The sequence below is a fragment of the Struthio camelus genome, chromosome 22, assembly GCF_040807025.1.
Source record: "Struthio camelus isolate bStrCam1 chromosome 22, bStrCam1.hap1, whole genome shotgun sequence".
NCBI lineage: Eukaryota > Metazoa > Chordata > Aves > Struthioniformes > Struthionidae > Struthio > Struthio camelus.
Genome location: NC_090963.1, coordinates 3,396,022 through 3,423,694, shown reverse-complemented (window position 1 = coordinate 3,423,694; position 27,673 = coordinate 3,396,022). Strand labels below are relative to the sequence as shown.

The following is a 27,673-nucleotide window of genomic DNA, read 5'->3' as shown; positions in this document are numbered from 1 at the left end:
CTCTAAAACACTCCCCCTATACCAAGAACATCTGAGTCATTTCCTATGCTCTGGCATACTCTCCTCTGGAGACTTTCCAGTTTCTCCATCTTTGCCTCACTTCAAGTTCCCTTTAGCAACATCTCTCTCTTTCTCTCTCCTGTGAGCTGGTTCTCCAAAGCCTTCATTGTTCCACTGTTATTATTTACTATAGAGCTCTGCAGCTGCACTATTTCACCCCATGGGCATGGCGCGTGTGGACAGCTCCGTCCATTTGTTATGGTGGTTTGAAACGCTACCATGGCTGTTTGCATGGACGAGGCAGTAAATCTGAGCCACAACTCGATCAATGTAAATGGAGCCATCAGGCCTGTGGCTGTTTGGACAAGGGCGTTTGTCATCACAGGTTGTGTCGTGAAACTATGTGCCAATTGTGAACAGTGGTCATGCCTGACACGTCTCTGGATTCACTCTTTCCAGTGGCCATTCTTCACTTTTGGGGGGAAGATGTGAACAACTGACAGCACCGGATTGCTGAATGTGATTTAACTGAGCATTGGGAGCGGTGAAATACAGGGTCAGGACCTCACAAAATGTTCTAATTGATTTGGTCAGTGGAAGTATTTTCATCTCATTGGCAGTGTGGTCAACTTTGTGCCACATGGTTCTGGTTGAACGTGCTTCACCTTGCCTCACAGGCAGGTTAACTAGAAGTCCTGCTCTAACAGAATGTTTTGACTGGTTATTTTAAGTCTCCTGACTCACGAAGGGCAGTGACTGGCTTTTTATCATTTTTCAGTCCCGACAGCTCTGACTAGGCAAGTAAGACTCATCATCCTCATATATTTCATCACACAACATGACCAGCAGCATATCCACTCTCCCTCATCTACTGATCTTTAACTCCTAGAGTACAGGATAAAGCTGAGGGCCCCATGGCCTAGCTGGGGGTCCTGGACCCCTCTTTTCCCTTTTTGACTCTACCATTGAATAGCTCATACTTTCTTTCTCTTGTGCCTTACTCTCCATCTCTAAAACAGAAAGACTTTTACTGGGTAAAGAGTTTTGGAAACACAAACACTCACCATGAGGTGACTGGCAAGGAGGCTTTATGGAGAAATAACTACTTTTCTTCCTTTTCTGTATCCGCATCCATCTCCAGAAGAGCTGTGGAAGAACGAAGTAATGAACCAAACTGCATTGTAACTGGGGGTGGGTGTCCTCCTCTACTCCTTATTTGTAATACTTTGAGTTAATTCCATTTCCAGCAGGAACAAGAGTTCCCAGCAGCCCTTAGGCATCCAGATGAGACCGAGCTGTGTGTTCAGCCCCTTTGGGTTCCTTGGTACCTGCCTCACTGCCAGATGCTTCACACTAACTTTTTGGAGAGCTTTAAATTATCCAAGCGTGACACAGAGCAAGGGGTTTTGCATTCTTGATTGGAAAAGCCTTTTCCCACTCCAGTCTGGAGGCCCCTGGGCTGTCCTGCCAATTTATTCTGATCCTGATTCACAAGCCTTACAAGTATCTTTCCAGGGCTGCCCAAAAACCCTGTCAGTGCCACCAAATCCTCATCTGCCAGTTCTTAAAATCTTGTCCTGAAGCTTTCCTCGTGCCTCTTGTTTCACTTACAACACCCATTCTTGCAGCCACCTTGCCCTTCAGAAAAGCATTGCTGGTGCTCCTCATCTTGCCTGTTCAAGAGGCAATGCAGGCAGAGGAGGGAAGGAAATCGAATAGGTTGCAGGTGAGCCCTGCACCCTAGACAGATCAGTGGCTGTCAGAAGGCATCTCAAGACATTTGGGTAAGCAGTCCTCCAAAAAGTACCAGCCACATCCCTTTCCCCGGAAGGGGAGATGGAGGAAGTAAAAAGCTGGGGATAGAGATGAAAGAGGGCTGGGGAAAAAAAGGGATGGTGAAAAAGACAGCAGAAGGAAAGGTCTTTCTCCTTCCCTTCTTGCTAACTCCTCTTCTCCTGTCCAATCATAATCCATACATAGTCTCTCTCATACAGATATGAACATTTATATGTACTCACACACACATATATATAGTCCTCTGCCCTCTTTTGCACTCCCCAGACCTTCAATTCCCATTTATCTACCTCACCTCCTGTCCTTCCCTCTTCCCATCAGCTCCCACCCTTGTTGGCTTTCACAGCCACCTGGCTGGACTCCTTCAGTGATGTACCCAACACCTGTAGCAGCATGGCTCAGCCTGTCCTCTGGGAAAGAGCTACACATGTAGAGGAAGGGCTTGTTTTCACAGGGATTTCTCACTGCTTGGTACTTGCCATTATGTGAAAGTACTGCCTTGTCACACCACCCTGCCAGAGCCAGACGGCCAAAGGAGCGGGCTGGGTACCAACACTGGGAAGTTCACATTGTAATCTTAAGAATTTGACAAGAAAAGTATACTGAAGTATAGACACCCCAGAACATTTGCATTTCTCCTTGTTCTCCTCCATTCCTTCCTCATCACCTTACTGTCTTTTCCCTGTGCCCTATATTTCCTCTCTCATTTACAAACTGATGGCTGCATTTTACCCTAAGTCTTACTGACCCCTTTCGCTACCATACAGCCCTATTCGAGTTCCCAGAGATTCATTTTGTTTTTATTTATTCCCTTTCCCTCTTTCTCCTTCTGCCCACCCCCGTCCCCCAAAATAAGCATACCGATTTACAGCAGTAGCAGGAGGCTGATGTTCTCTGCTCGCTACCTGCCATCTAAAGAGCCATTAGGGGCAGATTATTTTTTAAAAACAACAGTCACCATCCCTGCCACAATCTCAAATACAGTCCTGGGGATCAGATTGTAATATGTCAGCTGTCTGCTTGTGCGTGGCTGCAAGTGAGCTGTCTCAAGGCAGAAATATTATTTACAAGAGACTGTGACTTATGGAGAAGGAAAGAGAAAAGTGACTGCCACCGATGGGGGAGGCGGGAAGGGGGCTCACGTTCTGATGACTACAGCATCCTGCCACTTGATGACACACAGCTCTGAGCTTTTAATTAAGGAACAGGGGAAGGCTGGCTGCAGGATGCCAACTGATGGAAGTATCTTGCGAGGCAAGAAAAAGGCAGGTTCACCTAGAAATCTCCAGGAAAGGCATAGGAGATCAGTGTCAAGACTGTCCGGGGCAAATTCTTCACTGGTTGGGCTGCACGCCATGATGCTAGGAGTTCAAGTGTTTTGTACTGATACGGTAAACATGCCAGTTCTCTGCTGGGCAGTTTGTTAGTACTGACTAGAGAGAGAGGATTTCCCTGGGAAATGTTTCTACACCTCAGTTCACTCGTGGATGACAGCAGCAAATCTGAAAGGTGAAAAAGGCTGGCGGTAAGGTAAGGTCTGGGAATAGTCTGTTGGCAGTGGTTCAGCACAGTCAGTTCTGCAGTTGTGCTTTGCACTTAATATCGTAGAGAGTCCAGCCTTCAAGCTAAGAAAGTGCTGAATCCATGGACGTAGGGTGGAAATAAGTTGCAGATGTTCATCCCCAAAAAGTACGTGGGAATGGGTGCAGATACATTTTAGATACATGCACACATGTAAAAGGGGTATCATTTTAACGTCTTCGGGATGAGCAGTTTAGCAGAGCTGCTGGCTACCACTACAATAATCAAGGCTATATTTGTTGCCAGATAAGGTTCATATAGCCAGTACATTAAGGAAAGTACAAGAATTAGCTGTGACAGACAAGTTCCACAAAGCACCTTTTCCCCCTCATCCCTGTCTCCCTCCCCTCCCCTGGATTTCTTTCCCTTCTGCTCCTCCTCCTTCTTCCTCTATTCCAATTATCTCCTCCTTTCATCACTGCCAGAGCTGTAAGTACAAAGTACCAATTAGCTAGTTTTCAAGTTTAATTAGGTTGGAAGGTAGAGCAAATTAAATCCTTTTATCGTATGTTTCAAAGTGCTTTCCCATCAAGTCCATGGGATAGGTTTCCTTTGAATGAGGTCCACATTAGTCACAGAGGAGCTGGCCCAAGTCACAAAGCTCTCCAGCCACGGGGCAAGCAGGAGATGGAACATACAATATAACCCCTCCTTGTCCCTAAATCCTACAATCCGGTCATCTGTTTTGTAAGGTTTAGGACTGACATGCACGCACCTCTGCTCCACTTCAATAAATTAGACTTTGCTATCAATGTCTAGTTTAGAAAAGCCAAGGATCAAAGCTGTCCTTCATTTCAATAGGGCTGCGATTGTAAACCAGGATTTCCGTCCCTCTTGAGCTCTGACTACCGCATTTCAGCATGAGCTGTCTCCCTCTGTGAAGCTGTCTGCAGACAGGACTACCTGAGGCAGTTTCAGAGCAGGCTGGCGTGTTTGCTCCATGAGTCCCCGGTTCTGCTGGTCTTTGTGCCTTGTTCATGGTGTTGTCCGATGCTCTAACCCTCTCTTCTGTGTTTCCCTCTGTGTTGCAGATAAGCCACTACCTCAGGGCGCCCCAGGAGGCATTATTGGGATCGTGGGAGGTGTCATTGCAGCAGTTCTCATCATCGGTGTGGCTGTCACAGTATTTATTGTCTACAGGCGGCAACAAAAGAACCGCACTGAAGCAGACGACGACTTGTAAGTAGCTCCAAGCTCATAGAAAGTACATGCACTGATGAGACAGGTGCTATTAGATGGGACAGCAGAGACACTGGCACACAGCAAAAACAGACAAACTTCCTGGTTTTCCTGCAGTTTCTTCCTGTCCACCGTCCTCTGGCTCATGCCTCTGGCTCTGCTCCTTAGGGCTCCTCTACTGCTTTCCATCCTACTCTTGCCTATTTTTGAACTCTTATCACAAGCCTTAAGTGGAAACTGAAGCACTATGATGCTCACTCAGATTATGCTTTCACTGTAATATATCCTTGATGTTGTGCAGCTGTTCTGCGCAGGATGAAAAAATACTCTATTAACCCCTTCCCACAAGTGGCCCTTCTTGTTCCCACTGATAGGGTTGGGGAGATCCAGGATGATGTTTTCCACCAAACCTGGACTGGTTAAACCAGCTTGCCTAAACAAGTGGGAAAGGTTAAGATCAGAACTAAATGGGAAAGCAGGGCCCCTGTGAGCTTCCAGCCATCCCCTCAGTTCTCCACCTGTTCTCCCTGTGGCCTGGTTTTTGCTCCCAATCTCAAGCCATACATAGATGGGGCCGTGCTGAGCGGCCACTTGCACCTCCAGCAGTACGAGAAGATCCTAATCCTCCTTTTTTCAGAGAGATGGCTTCAGGCTCTTGAATTAGGCTGAATTAGATTCTGTCAGAGAGGGGTCTCTGACAAAACCTGAGCAGCTCTGATGGTATCCCAAAGAGTCCAGAAAGGATTCATATCCACCCACCATTCCCATTTCTCACATATGGCATCAGCTTGAAGACACGACTTCTGACAATAACAGAGTAGGGAGAGGTGATGATCTCTGAGAGGTACTTGCTTTGCTCTGCCCCACGCTGCACAGCACATACCCTAGTCAGAGAATTTGGTGGCATGGAGTTCAGCGCATGCAGCATGAATAGAACCCTCTTCAGAAGTGTTCATCCTGGCCTCTTCCTGAAAAACCCCATGCCACTCTTGTCACTGCCTTTTCAAGGGCACCTGCTCCCTTCCCACCTCAATAGGAAAGGCGCTGAAAGTCCAAAGGCTAGAAGTACCTTTTATCTTCCCTAACCCCCACCTCGTTGTTGTTAGTACATCTTGGCCACGTTTTGTGCTCCATTTAATCCCATTTGAGAGAAGGCACTGGAGGATAGCAGGAGAGAGAGAGAAAAGGAACATGGGGGGAAAAAACAGGAGGAGAGACAGAATGGCACCAAAAAAAAAAAAAAAGGCAATTTCACCTTGTGGTGCTATCAACAGCATCAGCCCTATGATAGAGATGCACGCAGACAATCCACTTCCCACAACGGTCTTCCAGGCAGGCATAGGGAAGAGGCACTTTAACTGAGAACAGAAGTACAACGGTGCCCTAGTCTGCAGAGGTGCTGCCTCTGTTGTGGAGTCTGCTCCAAAGCCTCCGAAAGTTAATAGCATTTCTTTTCTTTAGAGTCATAAAGTCAACGTTTTGCAGAGGTTTGGGTCCCATTTTACCCTTCCCCTATACGTTCTGGTCCCACCTTGGAATACATTGGACTGCCAAGAAAAGTAGCTCTGTCAGAAGATCTGGTGAAGTTTGTACAGAGAGGAAGGAGGGGGGAAAGCCAGTTAATTAGCAGATCAGAGTTTTAGTAAGTATTGTAAAAGGATTAGACACATCTGTGCCTATGAGCAGAACACGCAGAGACATTCTCGAGGCTGGAGATTGTAATGGCTGCCAATCCTTATGCTTTGGGGCAAAATCTGATCCCCTGATTAGGAGTCCAGGATAAACCTCCCTGCGTGGCATAGCACGTGTATGAGCAAGATTCAGACCCCTAGTGGGAAGCCTGTGGCATCAGCTCCCGTTCCAGATAAGCTCCCAAACTGGGTGTGACATTGCCTTGCTGATTAATAACAGTCACTGCCAGACACTTTCTGGTACCCCACAGCCATAAAATGAGCCCTCACCAATGGGATGATTTGGAGCCATTCCAAAACAGCCCCAGGAAACTGGTATCCCAACTTCACCCTTAGGATCTGCAATATGACACGGAGATTTGCTTGGAATTATGAACAGAACACTAGGAGGGCATTTATTTCTATTAACAATTCTAATTGAGGTGAAAGGGAGGGCATGAGGGGTTTACTGAAAATAATCTACATGACTATATCAACAGTTCAGTGACAGACAATCAAATCTTGTCATTGATTTTGATGCATGCAGGATCTTGACTGTCATGGCACACCAAAGCAAGCAGACCTCTCTCTCTCTTGCTCTCTAATCAGCAGCCACTTCTTTACCTACAGAACTGACTTGCCTCCATCCCACAAACCTGCCCCTCCACCAAAGAGGAAACAGGAGATGAAAAGCCATCTGACTGCAGAAGATATCCAGGTATGTCTCCCCAGTCTAGCTACAAGCTCCTTCTTCTGGCAAAAAAAACTGATTCCCAGCAGGGCCCACAGTGCCTGAAATTTGGAGCATAGGGTTTGCAGGCACAAACAAGCCCATGGCCTAAGCTTGAAGGCCAGGAAGCTAGGACCTTCCTGCCCAGAATTCCCAAAGACTGGCACTAATTTAAAGCTGTAATTTGGATCCTGTTTACTCCCTTTCAAGTGGGGCTGAAATCTGAATGAGGAGCTGTTCAGATGGCCTCTTAGGTGTGAGGGTTTTTCGAGCATCCTCACCATTGTGAATATTATGAGTGGTAGTAGTGAGCAGAGGAGCATGAGAATGAAATAGAAAACAGGAAGCAAATAATATGGTAGGAGCAAGGGAGAAGGTAAGATGCACTGCCCTTGACAGTGATGTTTTCACTTGAAGCAGATGTTGCCCCAAATTGTGGCAGAAGGATAGTGCTTGCTCTCCTCATCCTTCTTCTGTCTCCTCTAATACAGGTTGTTCACTTAGACAACATGAAATACGAGGAGGAAATCCAAAAACTCCCTCTGCAGACTCCATACTATGACATGGGAGCCGGTGAGCCCTCTCCCTACTCTGACAAACTGGTAAGGAGATCAGGGTACTAATAGCATTGCTTTACCTCACCGTTACCCACCAGCCTCATTGCCTTTCACATGGAATTTCTCACCCTACAAAACAAGTGACCCCAACCATCTTCTGGGAGTAGACAAGCAACCTTCTCAGTCCAGGAGCATCCTCTCCTAGAGGAAGGCAGACTCCACAGTCATTTGGTCTCAGACTACCACTCAAGTACCATGCACTCCACTTCAGCCCTTGCCCTTTTGACCCTCAGTTTCCATAGGTCCTAGAACTGTGGGTTTATGGGTCATTCCTCATTAAAATACCCTGCTTATTCCAATTCTCTATCAGAGGACAGTCAGAACCTGTGGTAGTCTCATCTTTACTTATACATGACAGCTAAGCCTGGTCACTCTTTACCTCCCGCTACTGAGCCCCCGTTAGAGTTTGAGAGCTGCTTCTTTCAGCTGCAAAGAGCAGCGTGCACTGCAGAGACAGCTTCACAAAGCAATCATCTGCAGCACAGAGCGTGCCAGTGTTTGACTCTCAACTGACGACAAATTCTCTAAAACCTCTTGTTTTGTCTGGATTTGTTCAGCCTCAAATAGGGAGATGCCAACGTAAGGCAACAGCAGCAGGGAGATTAAGAGTCAGGGAGAGATGTTAGCAGCCATGCAGGAAAGGTTGTTTTTCAAAGACTGAGGCTGCCCAAGAAAAAGGTTAGATATCTAAGGGCAAAAGCATAGGAAACATAGTACAAGTAGGATTAGAGCAATCCATTGAGCAAAAAACTGAAAGCCTTCTCTCTCCAGGCCTCGGACCACATCCTTTCTTTCCCTCACCCTACAGCGTGTGACTGCTGCCCCATCCTACACGGAAGGTGCAGGACCCCAGTGCAAGTGCTGCAGGGCTTTCTCCAACTCTTCCTCCCTGAGGAGTGGTTCAGAGAGCTGCATATCAGCCCTAGTGCCTTTAGATCTCAGCAATGTCCACCCATTCATTTGGGAAAGGAGTATAAATATCAGACCATACTTGGTATTATTCTATGAACACAGCTAATTACTCCCCTCTCTCCAGTTCATGCTCGTATGACCCTTTCATGTGTATTCCTGCACAGACAATAGAAGGACAGGGCCCAGTAACCTTTAGCTAGCAGAAGTCTGCAGTGAGAAAGATGCCCAAAGCATCAGTAATGGAAAGGCCCAGACACAGTTCTGCACTGAGCTGTGCTGATATGATCCTATTTACTTTATCCTACCGAAAGGCAGCTGATGTTCCTAAAGAAAAACTTCCCTTTAGAGCCCTCTCTCAGTCCTGGGGCTTGCCTCTAGCTCCTTCCAATGCTGAGTGGTGGGTGAGTTTTAAATGAAAGATAGGAGGCTAGGAGCAGACGGGCTGCTCTGCAGAGAGCATCTGAGGGCTGAATTTCAGGCAGGCAGGAGGATGGAGGCAGCTCATTTTGGGAAATAATGAGCAGTCAGTTAATTAAGTGGCAGAGTTAGTGATGTGAGATCGGGCCTGCTGGGTAGCTGCTCAGTAACCATGGGAACAGAGTTTGCTCCTCTCAATCCTGTTCGGAGAAGATGCATTTCCATGTCCCATGCTTGGCGTTCGCTGCTCCTTACTGGAGATTTTAGCCAAGAGGTGATGGACTGTGGAGCCCTCATTTCACTCGGCCCATGAAGAAACTGCCTTCACGGTAGGGATGAGGTGTCTGGCTGACTTGCCCACCACTGCCACAGCTGTGCTTGCTCTTGGCACAAGTCTGGCACAGCTCTCAGTTGGACTTGTCCTCTGGTCAAGGACTTGGCTGATAGTCCCTATAAAAGGTATCAGGCTCCCCCATCATCCACATGCACCACACTTGGGCTTCTTGCCACAGGAAAGAGACAAGGCCTGCTCCCTTTCCCCACTAAATCACACTACCCTTTGAGCATGCAGCAGGCTATTCTAGTGCATGACTAGCAAAGGAGATGCTGAGGAGGGTCTGGCTGGGTAGAATTGCATGGAGACCTCCAGGGAACATCCCTATGGACAGGGGTGGTTACTAAACACTGCACGCTCAGCTCAGACCCTGCATCTGCACTCCAACATCACGCTAAGGGGAGTGAACAAGCCAAGCTAGACCTGCATAGTCCCTAGCCAGAGAGATGGGCGTGTACCAGGATGAGCAGGGCAATGCACTCCCTTCAACTTAACTGGCTCTTTGCCGACCTTGCTCTGATATAGTCCCACTCCCATTTATCAAGTTGTACCCCAGAAGCAGATGTACGCAGCAGCTCTGTTGTGCAGATGGTTCTGGGATCCTTTGAAGGGAAAAGGCTCAACAGAAAAGCAGGATATTCTTGTTCTCCTTGCACTTCATCTGGAGATTTGACCTGGGAGGAGTGGTGAAAAAGGTGGGAGTTGAAGGAAACCGATTCTGCAGGAAGATGGGGTGAGAGCACTCAGCTTTAAACAAGTTGTGCAAAACCTCGTAGTTCGGAATAAACTAGATTCATCACAAGGCTGCATGAAAGCCACTGCCTCGGGTTGACAATTTCACAGCAGTAAAAAGAGAGTCAGAAAGTGATTAGAGATGGCAAAGAGCAAGGAGTGGGGAATGGGAGAGAGCCAGGAGAAAAGGAAGGAGGCAGGTGGAAGAGGAAGGCAGGAATCCATGAGGCAGGTGCGCAGGTATATATGTGCAGATGTATGTGGATGTGTGCTGGCAGATGAAGAGGAGAGGATGGGGTATGTCTGCAGGGGTGGGATGCCTGCACAGTGGAGCAATAGCGGGCCTCGTGTCAGAGGCTATAAACAAATACGTATGCTTATGTGTTGCAAAGTGTGGGTAAAATAAAACAAACAAAGCTGACAGCACAGAAATGCGCAAGGCCACTGCAGTGGGCACACACAGGCACATAGGTGTGCATGTGGGCGAGAGAGTTGCCTGCAGCATTTGTCTTTGAGCTCTTTTGGGGCAAAAGTTTTGGTTTATGTGAGGGTATCTAATCAGGAGTGAATGTGATGAGAAGGTGTGTGTGTGTTTCCAAACACAGCAACAAGTGGTATGCATGTCTGAGTGATGGCATGCGTGTTTGTGAGCATAAAAGGTAAGGTACGCTTGTAAGAGAGCAGCAGTGTGCCCTGTGTGCACATGGCTGCATGCATTTTTCATATAGATACTGTGTATTTGGGTGCAAGAGGGAGAGTAAGCAAGAAAGGTGAAAGCACAAGAGTGTGTGGGAGCAGAAGTGTGATCAGTGTATGTGTCACCAGCACCCATTTGCACAAGTGTAATTAATGTGTGTGTGTCACCGAAACCCATTTGCACAGGAGGAAGGGAAGGTTTCATTGCTGTAGACAGCAAAATAATTCCTTCCAGTTTACAGGGCAATTACCAAGATGCCAATGCTGATGATTTACACAGAGCGCTTGCATGTGGCAGTGCTAGACCTTGTATACAAGTCACATTATTGATATTGTAATAAATTTTGTTCCAAACAAGCAGCAGGGAGCAGGAGCAAGCCCAAGAGTGGCAGAGCATAGGCAAACTCCATGGAGAGAATACCTCTGGTGAAAGGAAGCACTGTTTTGGACAGGAGAGAGGCAAAATGGACATCAAACGAAGGAAAAGCTAAAGGCTTGGTCTGTCTTTCTCTGAGGCTATAGAGGATATTGACATATAAAGTTTAGGGAGAAAGAGTCCTACAGAGCATAGGTTTAGGTTTGAGACTGGTGTTGCCATTACCAATTCTTTTTGATGTCCCTAGATGCTTAGTTCAGATCCAGCCAGGAAGCACAGAGGCTATATGATATACAGCTTTCATGCAGAGAACTTGCCACTGCCATCTGGTCATCTCCTCAAGGGCAGGATAGAGACTGACTTTAAGCCACACAGTTCTCCAAAGTCTAGCCTGGCTGGGCACCCACAAGGGGATTCGGTACTGGGAACACCAGCTAGAGTCATGTTCCTATTTCCCCTCTTCACCATGGCTGAGAGGCACATAGCAGGGAGCTAAGCCCTGCCACAGAACAAAGCAGCAGTCAGAGAGACTTGCTCATTGAATAACCCTTTCCAGCAACAGACACTAAAACAGCTCATTACAGGGTTACAGACTTGTGAAAATGGCTGGGCCACAGCTGGTACATGGCTGAGGACAGTTACAAAGGGAGGAGAAACATTCTCAAATTAATCACCTTTTGCATAATTTCCATGTGTCGCAGCCATTTTGGAAAGAGGATGAAGAAATAGGAGAGCTCTTTCATGTGGAAGAGAGAACTCTTTTCTCAGAGGCTTGCCAGACACACCAGATAGCTGCTAACCAGGCTTAGAAAAGAGTATTACAGAAAGTCTACAGGGCGCATAGGCAGGGTACCCACTTGCACCTTCGCTACTGCCACCACAGCTTTCCCGATAAAACATCATTCCTTCTCCTGGTGACTTATTTTCCCCTCTGAGCAATGGGGGCTCATTGCTCAGGCCATCCTACCTTCCAAGGTTCTCTGGCCATTATTATTTGCAAAGCGTGGGAGATGTGTCTGGATAGAAGTGATCAGACAAATTGGATAATATTCCATTCATGCAGTTCCTGCTGACAAGCCCACTTGAAGAGGGAATACCCATAAATATTCTCATGCCAAAGGATGCTTTTAGCATCTAGTAGACGTTATCACAATGACAGAATCATGCTGCATAGTTAATCTGCAGTAACAGTGTTCAGTCAAGCCTTGTGCAAAAGCGTAGCATTTAAGAACATTACAGCCCCCACTCTAGGGCAAAACAGCAGCCTGCCCGGCTGGGAGTCTGTCTCTAGCAACGACCAGGGGTACTGGGGTGGTATGTCAAAACAAAAACAGTTTAGCTAGAGAAAGGACCCCAGCCAGAGGCAGACCGGGGTAGGTAGCACTCTTTGGCAAACAGTGTCATCTCAGTGTCATATAGTAACGTGTTTGACCACTGCATTACCCTGCCCTTGGAGCTATAGTTTTGACACCATCCTCTCTAGTTATCTCCTTCCCAACACCTAGAACTCGAGCCTTCCCCGTGATTTGCACTCATGCCCCCCAATCCTGTATTCACCTCCAGCCTGCTGTGATGAAACCCCAAGTTCCCAAGTCCAAATTGACTGAGGCTCAGGCATCCTGTGAGCTCTGAACCCCTAAAACAGGCCCTGACTGAGGAAAATGCTGATCCCAGAGGGGTTAATGGGAAACCCAGAGAAGCAAGGCGGTGCTGGGAGCAGCTCCAGTGAAACAGGGAGATGGGGCCCTATTGCTATGGGTCCTGCCAACCTGGGCCAAATATTGGTGGATTTGGGGAGCAATGCCCTTAGGACCTCGGTTTTGATTTGGGATTTTACCTGACTGATTGTTCATTACCTCCCTCCCTCTTTTTAACTGTTTCTTCTTCCTTTCCCTTTTCACCCTTTTCTTCTTTCTCCCCCTCCTTTCACATACTCCTCCTTCTCCTTTCCTATCTCATTCACTCACCCCCCTGCCTTTGGCACGGATCCTCTGTTCACACTCCCCTGTTTCCCATCTCTCACCCCTCCCCTTCCTCCCCTCTGTTTCCCCACTGCCTTGCTGGTCTCTTCTCTCCAGAACTCTGGCAACAAGGACTGTGATGTCCACTATGCAGAGCTGGACACGTCCGCTCTGGCCTCGTCACCCAGTCCTCGGACCTCCATCCATGCTGGCGGAGACCTAGTCGAGTATGCAACCATCCAGCCAAACTTACGCTAGCGCATGTCATTCTAGGCCCTTTCCCCTCAGATTCTGGCCTCAAGGTATACGATCACACTCTGCCTTCCTCAGTATGTTCCTCTGAAGTCAGTGCTTCCCTCCTGCATCGCTTTCCCTTCTTGTGGAATGGCTCCTTTGCAATCCAGTCTGTCCTCTCTGCAGCTCCTTTGCCCTCCTGCATGCTGCTCCGTGACTGCTGGTCTCTTTGCTACCCCATCCTCCTTGTGGTGCTGACAACAAGAATGCCTTTGTCTTGCCTTCCGTGCATGCTCTATGCAGAGTTTTCCTTTTTCTTTCTGCAGTGAGGTGAGGTATGTGGGAGGGGAAAGAGATAACAGCTTGGTTTCTGGACAGGGGTCCCCTCTGCAGCCAGTGTGGCTGGCAGCATGGGAAGAAGTGAGGTGGGTTTGGAAGGTACAGCTCTTGGTGTAGGATTTGGTTTAGGGGGGCTTTTTGTATGACTTAGCAGCCTGAAGCAAAGCAACATCACGACAACGTGCCGAAGCTGAGGACAAAAACCACGAGGAGATGTTAAAAGAAACTTTCCAAGTATTCTCTGGGGTCAGCAGAAAAGGAGGATGGACCAGAGAAAACCTAGCTCTTTAGTGCACATAGGGGAGGCAAAGAGAAGGGGACTGAATGAGAAAAAGCAATGAGAGGCCTAGAGGTACTAAGGTACTAAAAACCCAGGATACACAGAGAGAGGAAATAAAAGCAGCAAGACAAAAAAGGAATGGAGCTGGTTGTTTGTCTAGAAGGTGGGAGCACTTAATACCTTAACACCTGGAAAAGCCACAGCCTGGCTTGTCAGCCAGAGCTGCACCTTATAGACTGCAAACAGTGACAAGTCCAACTGCATAGCCAGGACACTGAAGAAAAACAAGTGTCCTGTTGGCAGGCTGCTTAGCTGGGTCCTCAGAGCACTGCCCCAAAAAGCGTGCCCAGCAGAAGAACAGGATTTTGGAGGAGGGCGGAAGCACCCAAGGTTTGAAAAAAATTGTTGCCTTGTTCAAAGGTCTGCTCTCTGCCCTTCCTGTATCCTCTCTGGCCACTCTGCTCAGAAAGGAGAAAAACTTCTCGCTGCTCACTCCCCAAGCGTGTAAATGTGAGCGAGGAAAAGCAAATGTGGGGGTTAGCACATGGGTGGAAAAGAGCTCGTGTGTGTGAAAGAGACTATAGATAAGAGGGAGCATATGTGTATGTGTGAAAGAACAAGGTGGGAGAGTACGTGAGAGAATATGGGAACGTGTAAAGGTTCCTGCGTCCAAAAGAGCCTGTGAATAAGAGGCAGTAAGAGAGGGATGGTGTGTGCAAAAAAAGGAGATTGTGTTGTCTGCAGCAGATACAGACAACATCTGTTTAGACGTTTGTGAGAGGGAGAAACATTATTTCCTCTGGCGCTCTCCATCTCAGAACACAGATCAGACCTAACTGCTTCCTTTGTTCATGTGTTTCTCTGACCGCTCTGTTTCAGGATCCCCAAGCTCCTTTAAGCTCAGCCCCTGTGGCAGGGACCAGTTAGGACCCAGCTTCCATTTGAACTGACAGGAGGTAGTTTTAATTCATCTCTAGCTACCAGTGACCCTTTGGAGCAGGTTGGTGTTTGCAAAAGAAAGCAGGGTCCTTAGGCTTACTTACACTCCCTTACCCTTTTTAGGGCATTGAAGCGTAGAGGCCTCCAATTCCCTAGCTGAAAGGGAAGCAGCTCTCCTTTCCCACCCATTCAGGAGATGGGGTCCTGCTGGGCTCAGCAGTTCATGACCTGAACTCCAGCCTCTGCACGCTCCCAGATCCCTTGACGCCCTTTGAAAGATCAGCTGGCATTTCCAACTAGAGCAGCATGGTTTATGGCCAGACACATTCAAGCATCACAGGGATCTGAGCGACATGAAGATTCAGAAAAGCGTCAACAAATTAACAGGGCCTGTGTAATTACGATTCGATGGGCAAGGTACAGGTACATGGTACAGGTAACTCCTTTATAGTCAAATTCTATGGAGCGGCAGTGAGACGTTCACACAGCTGGGAGTCAAGACAGCTATAAGCAAGTGCCTGAGGAGCTAAGTCTGGTAGCAAAGGGTTCACCTTCAGACAGGGCTTAGAGCATACACGATAGCTGATGACGGGGAGCTGGGCTCCCTGGACTGAAGAGACACCAAAAAGCGTGAAGAGAGCAGGCAAGCAGAACTGCTTATCCCAGACCATGGACTGCACACAGCTTGGAGTCTGGCTCTCCTGTTCAAGCTAAAACCCTAACCAGATTACTCCCTCACTGCTGATGCAAGAGTGACAAATATTCTTAGTGCCAGGTGTCTCCCCAAACCAGCCAATATGTTGGGTGAGACCAACAGCCTTTGGCCAAGGAAATGACACTGGCAGCTCCCTCCTCAGCTGCAGCTCTCCCTTGCTCAGTGTCCATGCGTGCTCCCTAATTTGTGGCGATTGCAGCTTCTCCCCTGCTCCTTCCCCTTGATCATGCTGCCTTTCAAACGGGAGGAAGGGGCCATGGGCTTAACAGGGCTACAGCCCCACTCATGCACGCACCACAAAGAGGCACAGAGAAAGACAGGAACATGAGGAAGAAAGCAGAGGGAGAGCTGGGGTCCTTTGCAGGTCACTGAATCGCAGGCTGCCCAGCATAAGTCAGAGAAGGACTACTGAGAGAGGCAGTAGCTCAGGAATGGAGAAGGGCTGGTTTGGGGAAAGAAGACAAGAAAAGACAGGGAATTGCATCCTTGGGAAGGAAGAGAACAGCTCAGTGCAAAAGGATGAGCAGGAGGGAAATTATTATTTAAAAAAAAAAAAAAAAGTCCCACTGGATAGTCCTATTGAAGCAGTGCTTCATTCCAGACAAGAAACATCAGTGCCATCAGGTGGGTAGCACTGGAGTGGAGATGCCTAGGTTGCAGGTTCGCAATGAGATAGTTCAGTCTGCCTTTATCCCTGTGAACCCTGGCTTTCCTGTGTTGGAAGGAGCCCTGTAGTTCCCTTGCTATAGCAGAGGCCTTCCTAGGTAAGTGTTTGCAGCAGGCCTGGCCCGGATCCAAACGGTAACCTCTCTCTCTTGCGGTATCTCACCTATCCCTGCTCCCAGAATGAGGATCAAGGTCTTCGTAGACGTAACGAGCGAGAGTGGACAGTAAGTTTTGGTTTGGTTCAGTTTTTCTTCTCTCTGTTTGGCTGTGGAGTCTGTCTGTTGCTGGAAAGAGGTGTTGGTCAGCTACCAGGCACCTGCCTGCCTGTCACCAGTGGGCAGTGGCATTACTAACCTCCTAAAAGCTAAGAGATACAAGATGAAATCTCATCCCCATGCACTGTTCAGCCAGAAGCTCCTCTGCTGAGATGAACACCAGTCTGGTCTGGGGTGCGTAGGAGGTGGCTGTACTAATGGGCTTGTGATCCTCTGAGCAAAGCTATCTCACACAGGGCAGCAAACAGCCCTTGCTCCTGGGCATGCTGAATCCTTGTGCTCTAAGTGCCCCTACTCATATGCCATGCCTGCAGCACAACCTTTGGACCATGTCCAGGCTGGGGTATGAGGAAGGGGTTGGTTGCCAGCATATGCTCCTGTTGCTGCAGCAGGAGTGCCTAGAGGAAGCCATGGTTGAAAGCAGCTGCCTTTCACTTATCCTTTCAGCCCTCCTTCCTTACAGTTTCTCAGGCTGCACTGGAAGGCCATTCCCACTGCTATAAACAAGGCAAGCACTCCTTAATCCACCTTGGGAGGTCTCGCCTTGTCCTCCTGGGGGTGGAGGATTTTATTGTCAGCGAAAGGACAGTAATCCTCCCAATCCAAATTTGGAAATCCTCCCAGTCTCTCTGAAGTGAAAATAAAGCCAGTCATATGGTGCTTTGAAGGTGTAATCTTACCGCCACAAAATCTCCCTGCTAAGATAAACCACAGATCAGGGTGATTTTTTTTTTTTTTTATGCTTTTTAATTATTTCCTCCCCTTTCACGTCCACCCTCCTGCTCTTAGTTTTTTGGGGGGGATTTTTTTGCCCATGTTACAAGAAGAATAGCTGAAACCACGAGATAGACTCCAAGATCCTAGCAAATCAGCAACCAGCTCTGCTTTCCAAATGCCACAGTAAAATTCCTAAAATCTGCACCACTTACAGATATGGTGCAACTTCGGTGCAGATTTTGAACTGAGGATACTGGAGAACCATTAGTCATAACAGCCTTGATTCAGTCTTTGATTCCTACATTTCCTTCCTATCAAAGTTGCTTGGAAATCCCCCAGTTCAATAGCCCATTCTTTCCAATTTACAGGAGAAATAACAAAGCAAAGAACCAAGATGGCTCCTCATTAGTTTCCAATCTGCAAGATGAGAACAACAATCCTGCCCTGATTCTGAAAGGGTAGAGAGGAGGGCTGAGGGGAGAAACAGCATGGAGGGAAATGATTAAGATAACTGAAGGAAGTAGTTTATATTCTAGGAACAGAGGACAGGTAAGTAAATACAGTTAGCGAGAGATAAAGAGTTTAAAGTATGAGGTAAGAAGGAATGTAACTTCATGAGCGAGTTTCCTACATAAATAGTATTTGCATGAGTCTGTGTGTTCATCCCTCATCATAGCTTCCTGCCCTATATTTTGGGAATTTCAGCTTTCCTCATGCTCAATCTTTCCTTCTTCTCAACCCAAAACTAAGCCTCCCTTTCTGTCCAATCTGCCCTCAGTTTTGTCCTCACAAAAATCCATCACTCCTAAGAGCAAGCTGCCTCAGGGCCTCTGCTCCCCACCTATCCCCTATGTGTTAATGCTTACTCTTTACCTCGCACAGTGATTATTCCAGGAGCTCCTGTATAGACTAGGTGCCAAACACAGAGCGTGAGCATGCTAAGAAATACCTAAAGTTGTTGCCATACTTCAAAGATGAACGGCAGTAGGAAAAGGCAGAGCAGGAAGTTTAGAAACAGACAGGAGAGGATGCAGATTTGAGTCTCCAATACCATGATGAAGTGCTTCTTATTTTTGGTGTCCATGATTTTTTCTATCTCCCAACTCCCCCATCAGCCCCACTGACTGGTCCACTGGATAACAGTCCTCTATTGCTGTCACTCACCAAAACTACTTCTTTCTGTCCATCACCTTGTGCCAAATTCCAGAATTCAAAACCTGCTGATGGAGAGGGTTAGGGTAGTGACAACCCAAAGTCTGAATAGCTCTGAACTGCAGGGGCTTTTCCCTGCCAGGGACCAGACTAACACAGTAGGTGAGCACGCAAGCGTGAGCACTGTGTTTGTTACCTAGGATTTGGCCAAGTGGAGAAAAATAGCCTATTTCTAGTGATTAGTCATGTGGCAGGACTAAAGACAAGTTTAAACTACACAAAAGGTTATTAAGTGGCCCTTGGGCTTTTGAGCAAAATCAGAAACCTGAGCCTTCTGTAGTAATATCTGTCTATTTCTCCCATGTTATATAGTCTTCAGATTTTCCAGAGAATAGAGCACATGAATCCTCAGGGTCCTGACAAGGAATTTTTCACTTCTAGCCCATTTCTTATTATTATTTAGGGATGATCAAAAGTATGGGATATGGTCAGATTGGAGGGAAAGCTGTTTGTAGCATACCTAGTTGTATGGAGAGACTAAAAGAAAAAGAAAAGAGGAGAAAAAAAAAAACTTGAGCCAAGAGCATAGGGAGATGGAAGAGAGTTGAGAGCAAGTCATAGCAAAAATGAAAGCTCTCTAATTTAATCAAATAAAGACCATTTAAAGATAATTTGCCAGGCTGTCTGAAATGGATAGATTGCTGACATCCTCTTTAATCAGGTTCTTGAAAATAAAACTGAGGGGGGAGGATGTAACCCAGATAATGAAGAACTGTATGGAATCGCATTGGAAACAAAAGCAAGAGGGAGAAGTTAGGTGGGGGAAGGTGGCAGAATTGTGTGCCGGTTCAATTTAATTAGCTCATTATCCCTAATTTAATTTCAAACTTTGTTAAAGATAAATTAGATTTGGGAAAAGTCACAGTGGGACTGGGGAAGGAAGTCAAAGGGCATCGGCTGTTAAATATGTTAATAAACATCAGGCCAATTTTGTTCTCTTCCCTTTTACCACTTAGAAATAAGATCAGGGAACAAAGCAAGAGCCCTCTGACTTCTGGCTTCACATGCTGAAGACAGGTGAGAGGAGACAGGGAACTCTCTTCCTTTGACCCCTATGCTTGCATTCTCCAGCTGCCCTGCTCTGGCCCTACTCCCAACTGTGAAAAGCGAGCACAAAACACAGACAGAAAAGGCAAGTTTGTTTGTATTAACCTAACGAGATCAAAGTGCTGACAAACCTGCCCTGAGTTTCTCTAGCTCTGCTGCACTTGTTTCATGCCCATGTTAACAGCTAAACAGACAGAAAAAATGCACGTGGCTAACCCAGTGTATTATCAAAGAAGCAACCCATGAAATAGCATCTCACAACTCCTCCTACTTCTTTCATTGCTAGATGTTAACAACCAGCTCAGTCTGCACAAGGTGCCTACTCGTTTTACCTAAGAATTCTTCTTTCCTATCAGACCTTTCTCTTCCTATTTTGAGTCCTCATACCAGTGTGAAGCCCTATGCTTTCCCACAGCATGCCCAAAGACCACATTCTCCCACTGTCCAACTTAATAGAAAATAGAACACTAACCTGGACAGGAGATCCTTCTGCCTGCTACACCTTGCTTGAGTTCTAACATTACAGCAACTTCCTTTTCAGGTGAGCTTTAATCAGGAAGCTCAGCTGTCCATTAACGACTACAGCTGGAGGAAAAAAAAAGAGGAGAGTAGGCCCATTACTTCCCCTCACCCTCAGCATGGAAAGGAGAACAGTTGTGTTTGAGATCTATGTAACAGCAGATTATACATGGGGAAAAAACCTCAGGCGTTCTAGGCAGGCTTAGACTTTCCTTGGGTTTTGGTAATTCTTCTTTATCCTTTTTCATCAGCTAGAACAATCAGAAACAGCCATCAGCTGCTCTTTGTTCCCTTCTTCCTTTATGGTATGGGTCCTATTTATGCAATAAAACCCGTATGAGAATAACTGTCTCCATCCTTGTAGCCTGTGTTGCCATAGTCTGCCCAGTTTTCCCATCCCAGAGTTGTGTCTGGTATAGGGCAAATCTGTAAAGGCCTAAACCTTTTGTGTAAATATAGTTTCCTCCTAAGAATGGGAGAGCTGTATGTCAAGGTTGTCTGAACCAGCTGGGACATGATTAGAGGGGCTAAGGTAGAGTTAGTCCAGCTTTCTTATGCTCCCTAGCTTGGGTCGTTTCAGTTAAATAGCTGTAATGCCACACAGTCCCTCTTTTTCTTTTCATTTTGCAATTAAAAAACAAGAAGTAGACACAAACCTCATGAGGCAGGTGTGGGCCTGACCCACCTGCATTTCAGAAAAAACAGCACGGCAATTCTAAATAGAACGGACCTAGACTGGGGTCTATTATGTGACCCTTTGCTATCTGCCCAGATCAAGATCATTGCCTTTTAAAAGCTTAAGCAGTGGGGTACACAGTTCTGCCAAGGAGAGGAAAAGGAAAGTCAGATTAACCTTAGCATTGCATCTGTTTTGCTGGTGCTCAGACAAATTTCCATCCTCTAGTGGCCTTCATTGCTCCTAGATATGCTGTTCCTGAAACTGCCTCAAGACTGTGCAACCCTCCAACTTGCTTGCTGCCTCTTATAGTAGTCTGAATCATCAATAAATCATTATTGACACTTTGTTTTCTATATGATTTTTTAAGCATCCTAGTGAAATATTTATCCAAGAACTGGCAGCAGACAAGCAGAGTGGATTGTTGTGTTCCTTCAGGGTTTTTCTCCTGAGGGCCAGTTCCTTGTCCTCCTCACTGAACAGACTGTTTCTCATATTTTGAAAGAGAACAAGGAAGAACTCAAGAAAACTACTTGCCTCAACCAGACCAAATCAAACCACACAGATAAAAGATGATTCCAATGGATTTGCTGTCTCTCAGAGAAGAGATTAGCCCTTGGTGGGGGTCCATGAGTGTGGATTGACTTTAATAACAACAAGAACATAGAGTATTGTCCTCACTAGATATTCCTCCCGCTTGGGTCATCTCACAGGGCTTCAAGCCAGAAGAAATGGTCTGTGAGCAAGCACGAATCCTTCCCATCTGCTGCCACCCTCTGGGGAACCACAGTCCTGGGTTGTGGGAGAGCTCTGCATCCCTCAGCTCAAATAGACATACCCCGCGTGCAGAGATTGCCTCTGATCTTCCTGTTGCTGCTGTTTGCACTGAGCTTTGCCGGGGAAAGGGGTCTTTGCGATTTTTGCACTGGTACAAGCAGTGTTTGTTCAGTATCGGTTGCTGCACCTCTGCAAAATTATCTCAATAGAAATCAAAGCACTTTGGACTCCAAGGGCTTTTCATTTCATTTGGCACTTGAAGAGAGAGAATCAGATTTTGCAAAGTATCCATTAGAATAAACTCCATTAGAGGGAAGATTGTGGGTTCCCAGGTTGCTCTCAATCTTGCAAGTGCTTTACATTGTCCATAGTTGATTTGACTTATAAGACTGGTCCCAAGGCTTTCAGTGGAACTGCTCACACAAGCAAAGTCTAGGACATGCATGCATATATACTAGATGCATATTAGACACAACAATTTATTTTACCTCCAAAGTCCCTGGCCAGATGAATGTGTCCTTTGCTTAAAAGAGCATGATTCTGGATTAGATTAACAATACGCCCAAGTCCTGATTTTTCAAAACTAAAGTGTAGAAGACTTAGGAAGACTGAAAACAAGCTGTTATTTCTTACCTCACTGTTTATTATATTTAGAGAGAGTCATAGCACTGACAGGTTTAGGGCAAAAAATGCAAAATTATATACATATTAATTAGAAGAATGGATATTTCCGGAAGTGAGACAAACATTTCTTACTGACAAAAACAGTCCAAGGTGAAATATGAGGACTCATCACCTGCATTTCTATTTTTCTGAAGCAGTAAGCAGAACTATTTAATTTTCCATCCTACTTGTTATACGTGTGCCTCAGCAAGAAGCTGAAGAGCTGTATGTTTTATGGCCAGTGATTCCAGAGTTTTTAATCCATTGACTTTTGTCTCTACTTGCAGAACTTTGGAAAGTGTCACTCAGAGATATCGAATGCGAGTGATTACCTAACCCGCTGTTACTCACACGAAGATCGATATCTGGAGAAGATCCCTCGTGTCTATACCCCTTTGTCAGATCTCCCGCAAGATCTTTACCCTCATCATTCTGACATCTCCTTCTGCTGCCCACCACCTGGTTCTCGGGCTCCTTACATCTGTCCTAAGGAACAGTATGTTTAAAGTGTCGACACAGCAAAATGAAGAAGCTTTTTTTTTCACTTCTCCTGGCCCTGTCGCTCAACAACCAAGGCCTTTTAAATCCCCCCTTTGCCACTGCTTATTTTATTTATTTATTTTTTAAATTTTGGTGCAACTGTAATTGACATGATTAGGTTAAGTATCTGCCTGGCTTGCTAACGCTCAAGGGAACATTCTGCCTTTGCCCATGTCTCATCCAGCTCTTGCATCTTTCTTTTCTCATGCTGGCCCCCCTGCACCAAGTTGGCTGTGTGCGTGCATGCATATATGGGTGGACAGGTGCCCTGTGTTGGATGGGACATGCCCAACCTGATTAAATGTCCATAGGCTCCCCTGTATCAATCTCTACACTGTTTGCGGCCAGGTGTGGATCCCTTCACAACCCTTGTTCCACCTTGTGTGAAGTTTTAAAGCCCAGCCAGTGCCCAAATCCAACTCTGTAGAGCTTTTTTCCTCCCTTCTTTTGAGAAAACCGCCTCCCCTTTGGCTGTGGGGATAGCAAATCCCATTTACGAAGAGCAAAACAGCCAAGACTGCTGAATCAAATAATAAGATGCTTATAATGAAAGATGCTCAAAACTAACCCAAGAATAGAAAGAAGGGCATGGTTTAGGGGTTTTGTTTCTTTCTTTTTTTCTCTCCTGCTCCCATTCCCAATCTCTTAGATTTGCTCTTTTTAATCCAGAGGGCACGGGGACTTATTTTGAAGCCAATACAGTCACACAAAGCTTCCTTTCAATAACTTTCTTATAAAGTGAAACTCAAGTGGAAAAAAAATTAGAAAGAAAAATATTATCTCTAATTTTCCTTTTCAAAGCCTAACGTGACCCCCCACTAGCTTCCCCTCCGCTCTTCCTTGCATCTGCTGATTGGAATTTTAAAGTGAACTCAGGCAGAATATGAAGAATAAATCATGATTTCAGGTAATCTTCTTGCTCTTAATGAAGGATAAAGCCAACAGAGGAATCTGGCCTTTTAACTTTTTTTAAAGCATCTTAGTTTTAGGACTACAATTTTTTTGATATTTGGAATGTGTGTGGGTGCGTAAATGCGAAAGTGTACATTCCTGCAGCCACAAAGTCTTTTAGATATGAGAATTTATCTCCACATCGCATTTGTGTTCACTTGTATTAGAGGAAAAATAAATATAGATATACACATATATGTATATACACATGTGTATAAAAGCAAAGAAGAGGAAGAGGAGAAAAGGAAAGAAAATCCTGTAAAAGAGCTTGGTTTCAAGGATAACCTTCATCTGTTTCACCCAGGTATGGCACAGAAGAGATGAAGTCTGGGACAGTTCTGAACAAGGGGATGTGCCTTCCTGGCAAAAGGGCATTTACTTTCCTTTGCCCTGGGTTGGGTATTTTGCATTCTGCAGGTGTTGCACTCTTAACATCACGCTGGAGACCATGAGGATGTTTGAGCAAAGTGCATGTGGGAGGGAGAGAAGGGAAGCACACGTTATCCTGCTGCTCAGACACCAAACCAAGTTTCAGTTCTACTAGTACAAATGTGAATTGAAACTATTGTCATGATGAAAGCCTCTCCATAAGGGGAGGCATGAATACCGTGTTGGATGCTATCAGCCCAGCTCCTGCCATGCCACAGACTGAGCCACCGTTTTATTTTTGTACATCTGATTCTAAGCAGCTATAGTTGTTCTATGCACTTTCTTTGTTCCCATCACCCTGAGTAGCCTCAAGACTCACCCTGCTTGTTCCTCTTCCTGCACAGAGAAGCACATCTGTGTTCACACTACCTCGTGGATTCCCTGCAGGCTAATAAATAGACCTGTATATAAAAGAGAGATTTATACTTCACTTAGGCAATATAGTACTTTGTGGGGATGAAGCCACGCGCACAGACCCCCTTGCCTGCCACACAATGCACGCTTGGAGAACCCACACTTCCCAGCCCTCTTCCCCTGCTTCTTGGTGCACATTGCCACTTTGTGCTCTGCGGAGACAGCATGGTAGCTGGCCGCAATGATGTGATTTCCTCTCTGTGGTGGGAAACGGCTGAGCAATACGGGGAGGTGATTTCTGCTGGACTGATAGGTTCTTGTATCAGCTAGGTTACCTGGCACTGCTTCCTGCAGTGAGGTATGGATGAAAGGGCACTGATGCGCTTCCTGGCCAACCTTAAATTGCCAATACCTCTAATTGGCACAGCAGCTTTCAGTAGGTGCTAGTGGATGGAGCACTCTCATTTCCAGAGAGGTCAGCAGACTCTGCAGGCATAGCCTTAGGGCATTAAACTTGACTTTTGAAATGCCATCTTTTTGATCCTGACTGACCAAACCCTTTCTGGAGTCATATGGATGCACATTTTCTCTGTCCATCTCCAGAGAATTCAGCCACGCATTTCCTTTCACCAATGGACTCCAGTGCAACACCTTGATTCAAATAATGTATTTCTCTCTCTTGCTTTCTTTTCAACACACCATGGGGTACCTTCTGCTTACCACAGAGCTGGAAATTCGGTTTGCTTTGAAAGCCATGGTCAACACGTTCACCCCAGCAAAGAAACTGTATTTTGTACCGCTAAATCTGCCTTTGGTCACCCTGCTTGGAAAGGTGACAAGCTATTGGAAAACCTAGGGGTCTCTGACATCCTGGAGTCAGCCCAACACTATCAACCCTGGAGAAAAAACAAGCAAAAGTCTGTTACGCATTTCCCTGCTTGCATGCCTGTAATAGCAGGATGCTGCCAGGATGGCAGCAATTAACGTAGATTTGATTGGAAACCTTTGCCTGGTGCAGTTTCAGACAGATCTAAAAATGTAAATGAAAAGCAGACTATGGTCAGGTCTTCAGGTGCCTGAGGAAACAAGCTAGGTAAAATGTTTGTTAGAGGAGGCAGAGAACAGAGGTGGTTTCCTCTGCCATCCTTGGCGGGGCAGGGGGACAGTGCTCTGATGAGGAAGGGGAGGGCAGAGAGACAGAGGAATTCCAGTTGCTTTGTGCAGCTCTGAATCTGAGCTGCCACAAAGGGTTTTGCTGTGCTTTTCAGCAGAGCAGAAGGATTTCAATCTTCCTTAGAAAGGAAAAAAGCAAGAAAAGCCAGAATTCAGCCTCTGAAAGCAGTCGTGTGACTTATGCCAGCAGATATATTAAGCTTAGGAATATCTTGCTTCTCTTTGCCTCTTTACGTTCTCTCTGCTCCTAAAAAATTGGCACCAAAAAGGCTGGTCCCCTAAAAACGGCAGAAGAGAGGCTCCACATACCGCCAAATTCCTTTGTGAACCTTAGGGGAAGGGACAAAAACCCTACCTGAAGAAAGAGCGAGAGCGAGATTCAAGTCAGTTGTTTTGGTTTTACAAAGCTGCGTTTAGAAACGGTTCAGATTCAGGGCCCTCGTTCCCCTCTCCCTTCCCACACGCTTGCACAACGCTTGCCTCGTGGCTATTCCCAAGCTTTGCTGGACCTGCTGCCAGGGGCTCAGCCCCAGCTTGCTCCGTGACAAGGCCGCCTGCGCAGAAATCAAGGCACAGAAATCCTGCCGCAGCACGGCTAATGAGAGCTGCTCCCCTCCTGCCATGGTGCAGATGGGTTTGAAAAGATACCTTTCCTGGGAACAGAGCCACCCCGTAGCACTGTTTGGGGTGAACTGCTGAACAAGTTGAAGAGGAAACTGGTTGAGTGTGATCATGCATCCGGTGAGCTAGTGGCATGTGGGAGGAGCTGGTGTTTTATTTCTGTGTCTTAGTGGTGTGAGACATGAAGCCATTCTTCATGCTCACTGGGGTGAAATGTCCTAGCTCCCGCTCCACGTGGTGGTGGCATGGACACGAGAGCTCTTGCAGATGGAAAAGACTGATCACAGCACTCAAATAAAAGTGAATTAAAGAATTATAATAACTTTTCTCATGGCTGTGAAAGTTGTGTGTTTGATCTGTTCCCAGCACTGGCTTCTTTATGAGTTGCTCACAACGCGCATCGTCCCTTGCACACCCCCAAATGTACGCACACGCACAGGCCCCCCTGCCTTCCTCCTGGGTCCCAGGAGTTACTGGCTAAGCTCTGCCCTGTTTGCCATGGCTGTCCTCAGCGCTAGATTAATCTGGGTTTCATGTTGCATTTCTCATTGGATACAGCACTGACAGGGACATGCAGCTTCAATACACGCTGAAGAGCGGCGTTCAGGTGCCCTGCAAGGCGATGACCGGAACGCATCACCGTTGCAGCTTTGCTTGCAGAGCAGTACGGACACAGTTATGATGCCCCTTTCACACCATTCATTTTACCTGTTCCCTTTTTGGGAAGCCTCCTTCAATCCTCCTGCCGTAAGTGCTGGGACAGAGCCATAAGCAGCCGGTCCTCTGGGCCAGCGGCTATGCAGGGAAGGCGCAGGTGAAGCCATCCTCGGAGGCACCCACCTCGCTAGCCTCGCTTTTTTGCAGGTGCTCTGATCTCCTTCTGCAGTCAGGGGGCACTTCTGGCCCCATCTATGGGTATACACTGCCCCTTCCCTGCCAGGCTCTGCTTTTTCCCCTTTTTGGCACTTTTCCCTTTAAGAGGAGGCCCCTGAGCAGGGGTTTGGGGTGGAAGGGACTCCAAACAGTCCCACCTGAAATCTTATCCCAGAGGCAGCTGTGGCTGTGGCCCCTGGTCCCCTCTGCCCCACAGGGCCACCCTACTCAGCTGAGCTAACCACACCATGAAAACAGCCATTCACATGCCCCTACTGGGGCCAACACCTGGCAATCCTGCTATAGGTGAGGCCCGAATCCATGGACACCTGTGTGACCTGGTAAGCGTGCTAAAACCCCTTGGAGGTCATGGAGGGTATATAAATAAATAAATAAATAAAGAAATATGTATATATATGTATATACACACATATTTGTGCATGCACCTGCTCACACGGAGCTTGCAGTGTGCGGGGAGAGGAATTGCACATAAATCCAGTATAGCCGAACACAGAGCTAGCACTTTAGAAGGTGCCCAATCGGACGGATTTGATCAATATGCAATTAGGGAATTTTTAACACAAGCCACTAACTCTGAGAATGAAAGCTCCCCGGGATATTTTTTAATAAAACAGCTCCACTGCACACGGCGAAAGCCTCTGCCCCTGGGTAAA

The 27,673-nt window shown here is 46.7% G+C and overlaps 1 protein-coding gene across 1 annotated transcript; it reads left to right on the top strand.

Annotated features, from left to right (window-relative positions):
- The first annotated feature begins 279 nt into the window (after positions 1–279).
- Positions 280–26,446, top strand: LOC104143525 (uncharacterized). Its single transcript, XM_068916449.1, has 8 exons — positions 280–385; positions 4,407–4,554; positions 6,855–6,942; positions 7,446–7,556; positions 11,286–11,456; positions 13,140–13,301; positions 16,352–16,396; positions 22,346–26,446. Exons 1-8 carry the CDS (start codon positions 280–282, stop codon positions 22,562–22,564), a joined length of 1,050 nt encoding a protein of 349 aa, XP_068772550.1. The 3' UTR covers positions 22,565–26,446.
- Positions 26,447–27,673: the final 1,227 nt, after the last annotated feature.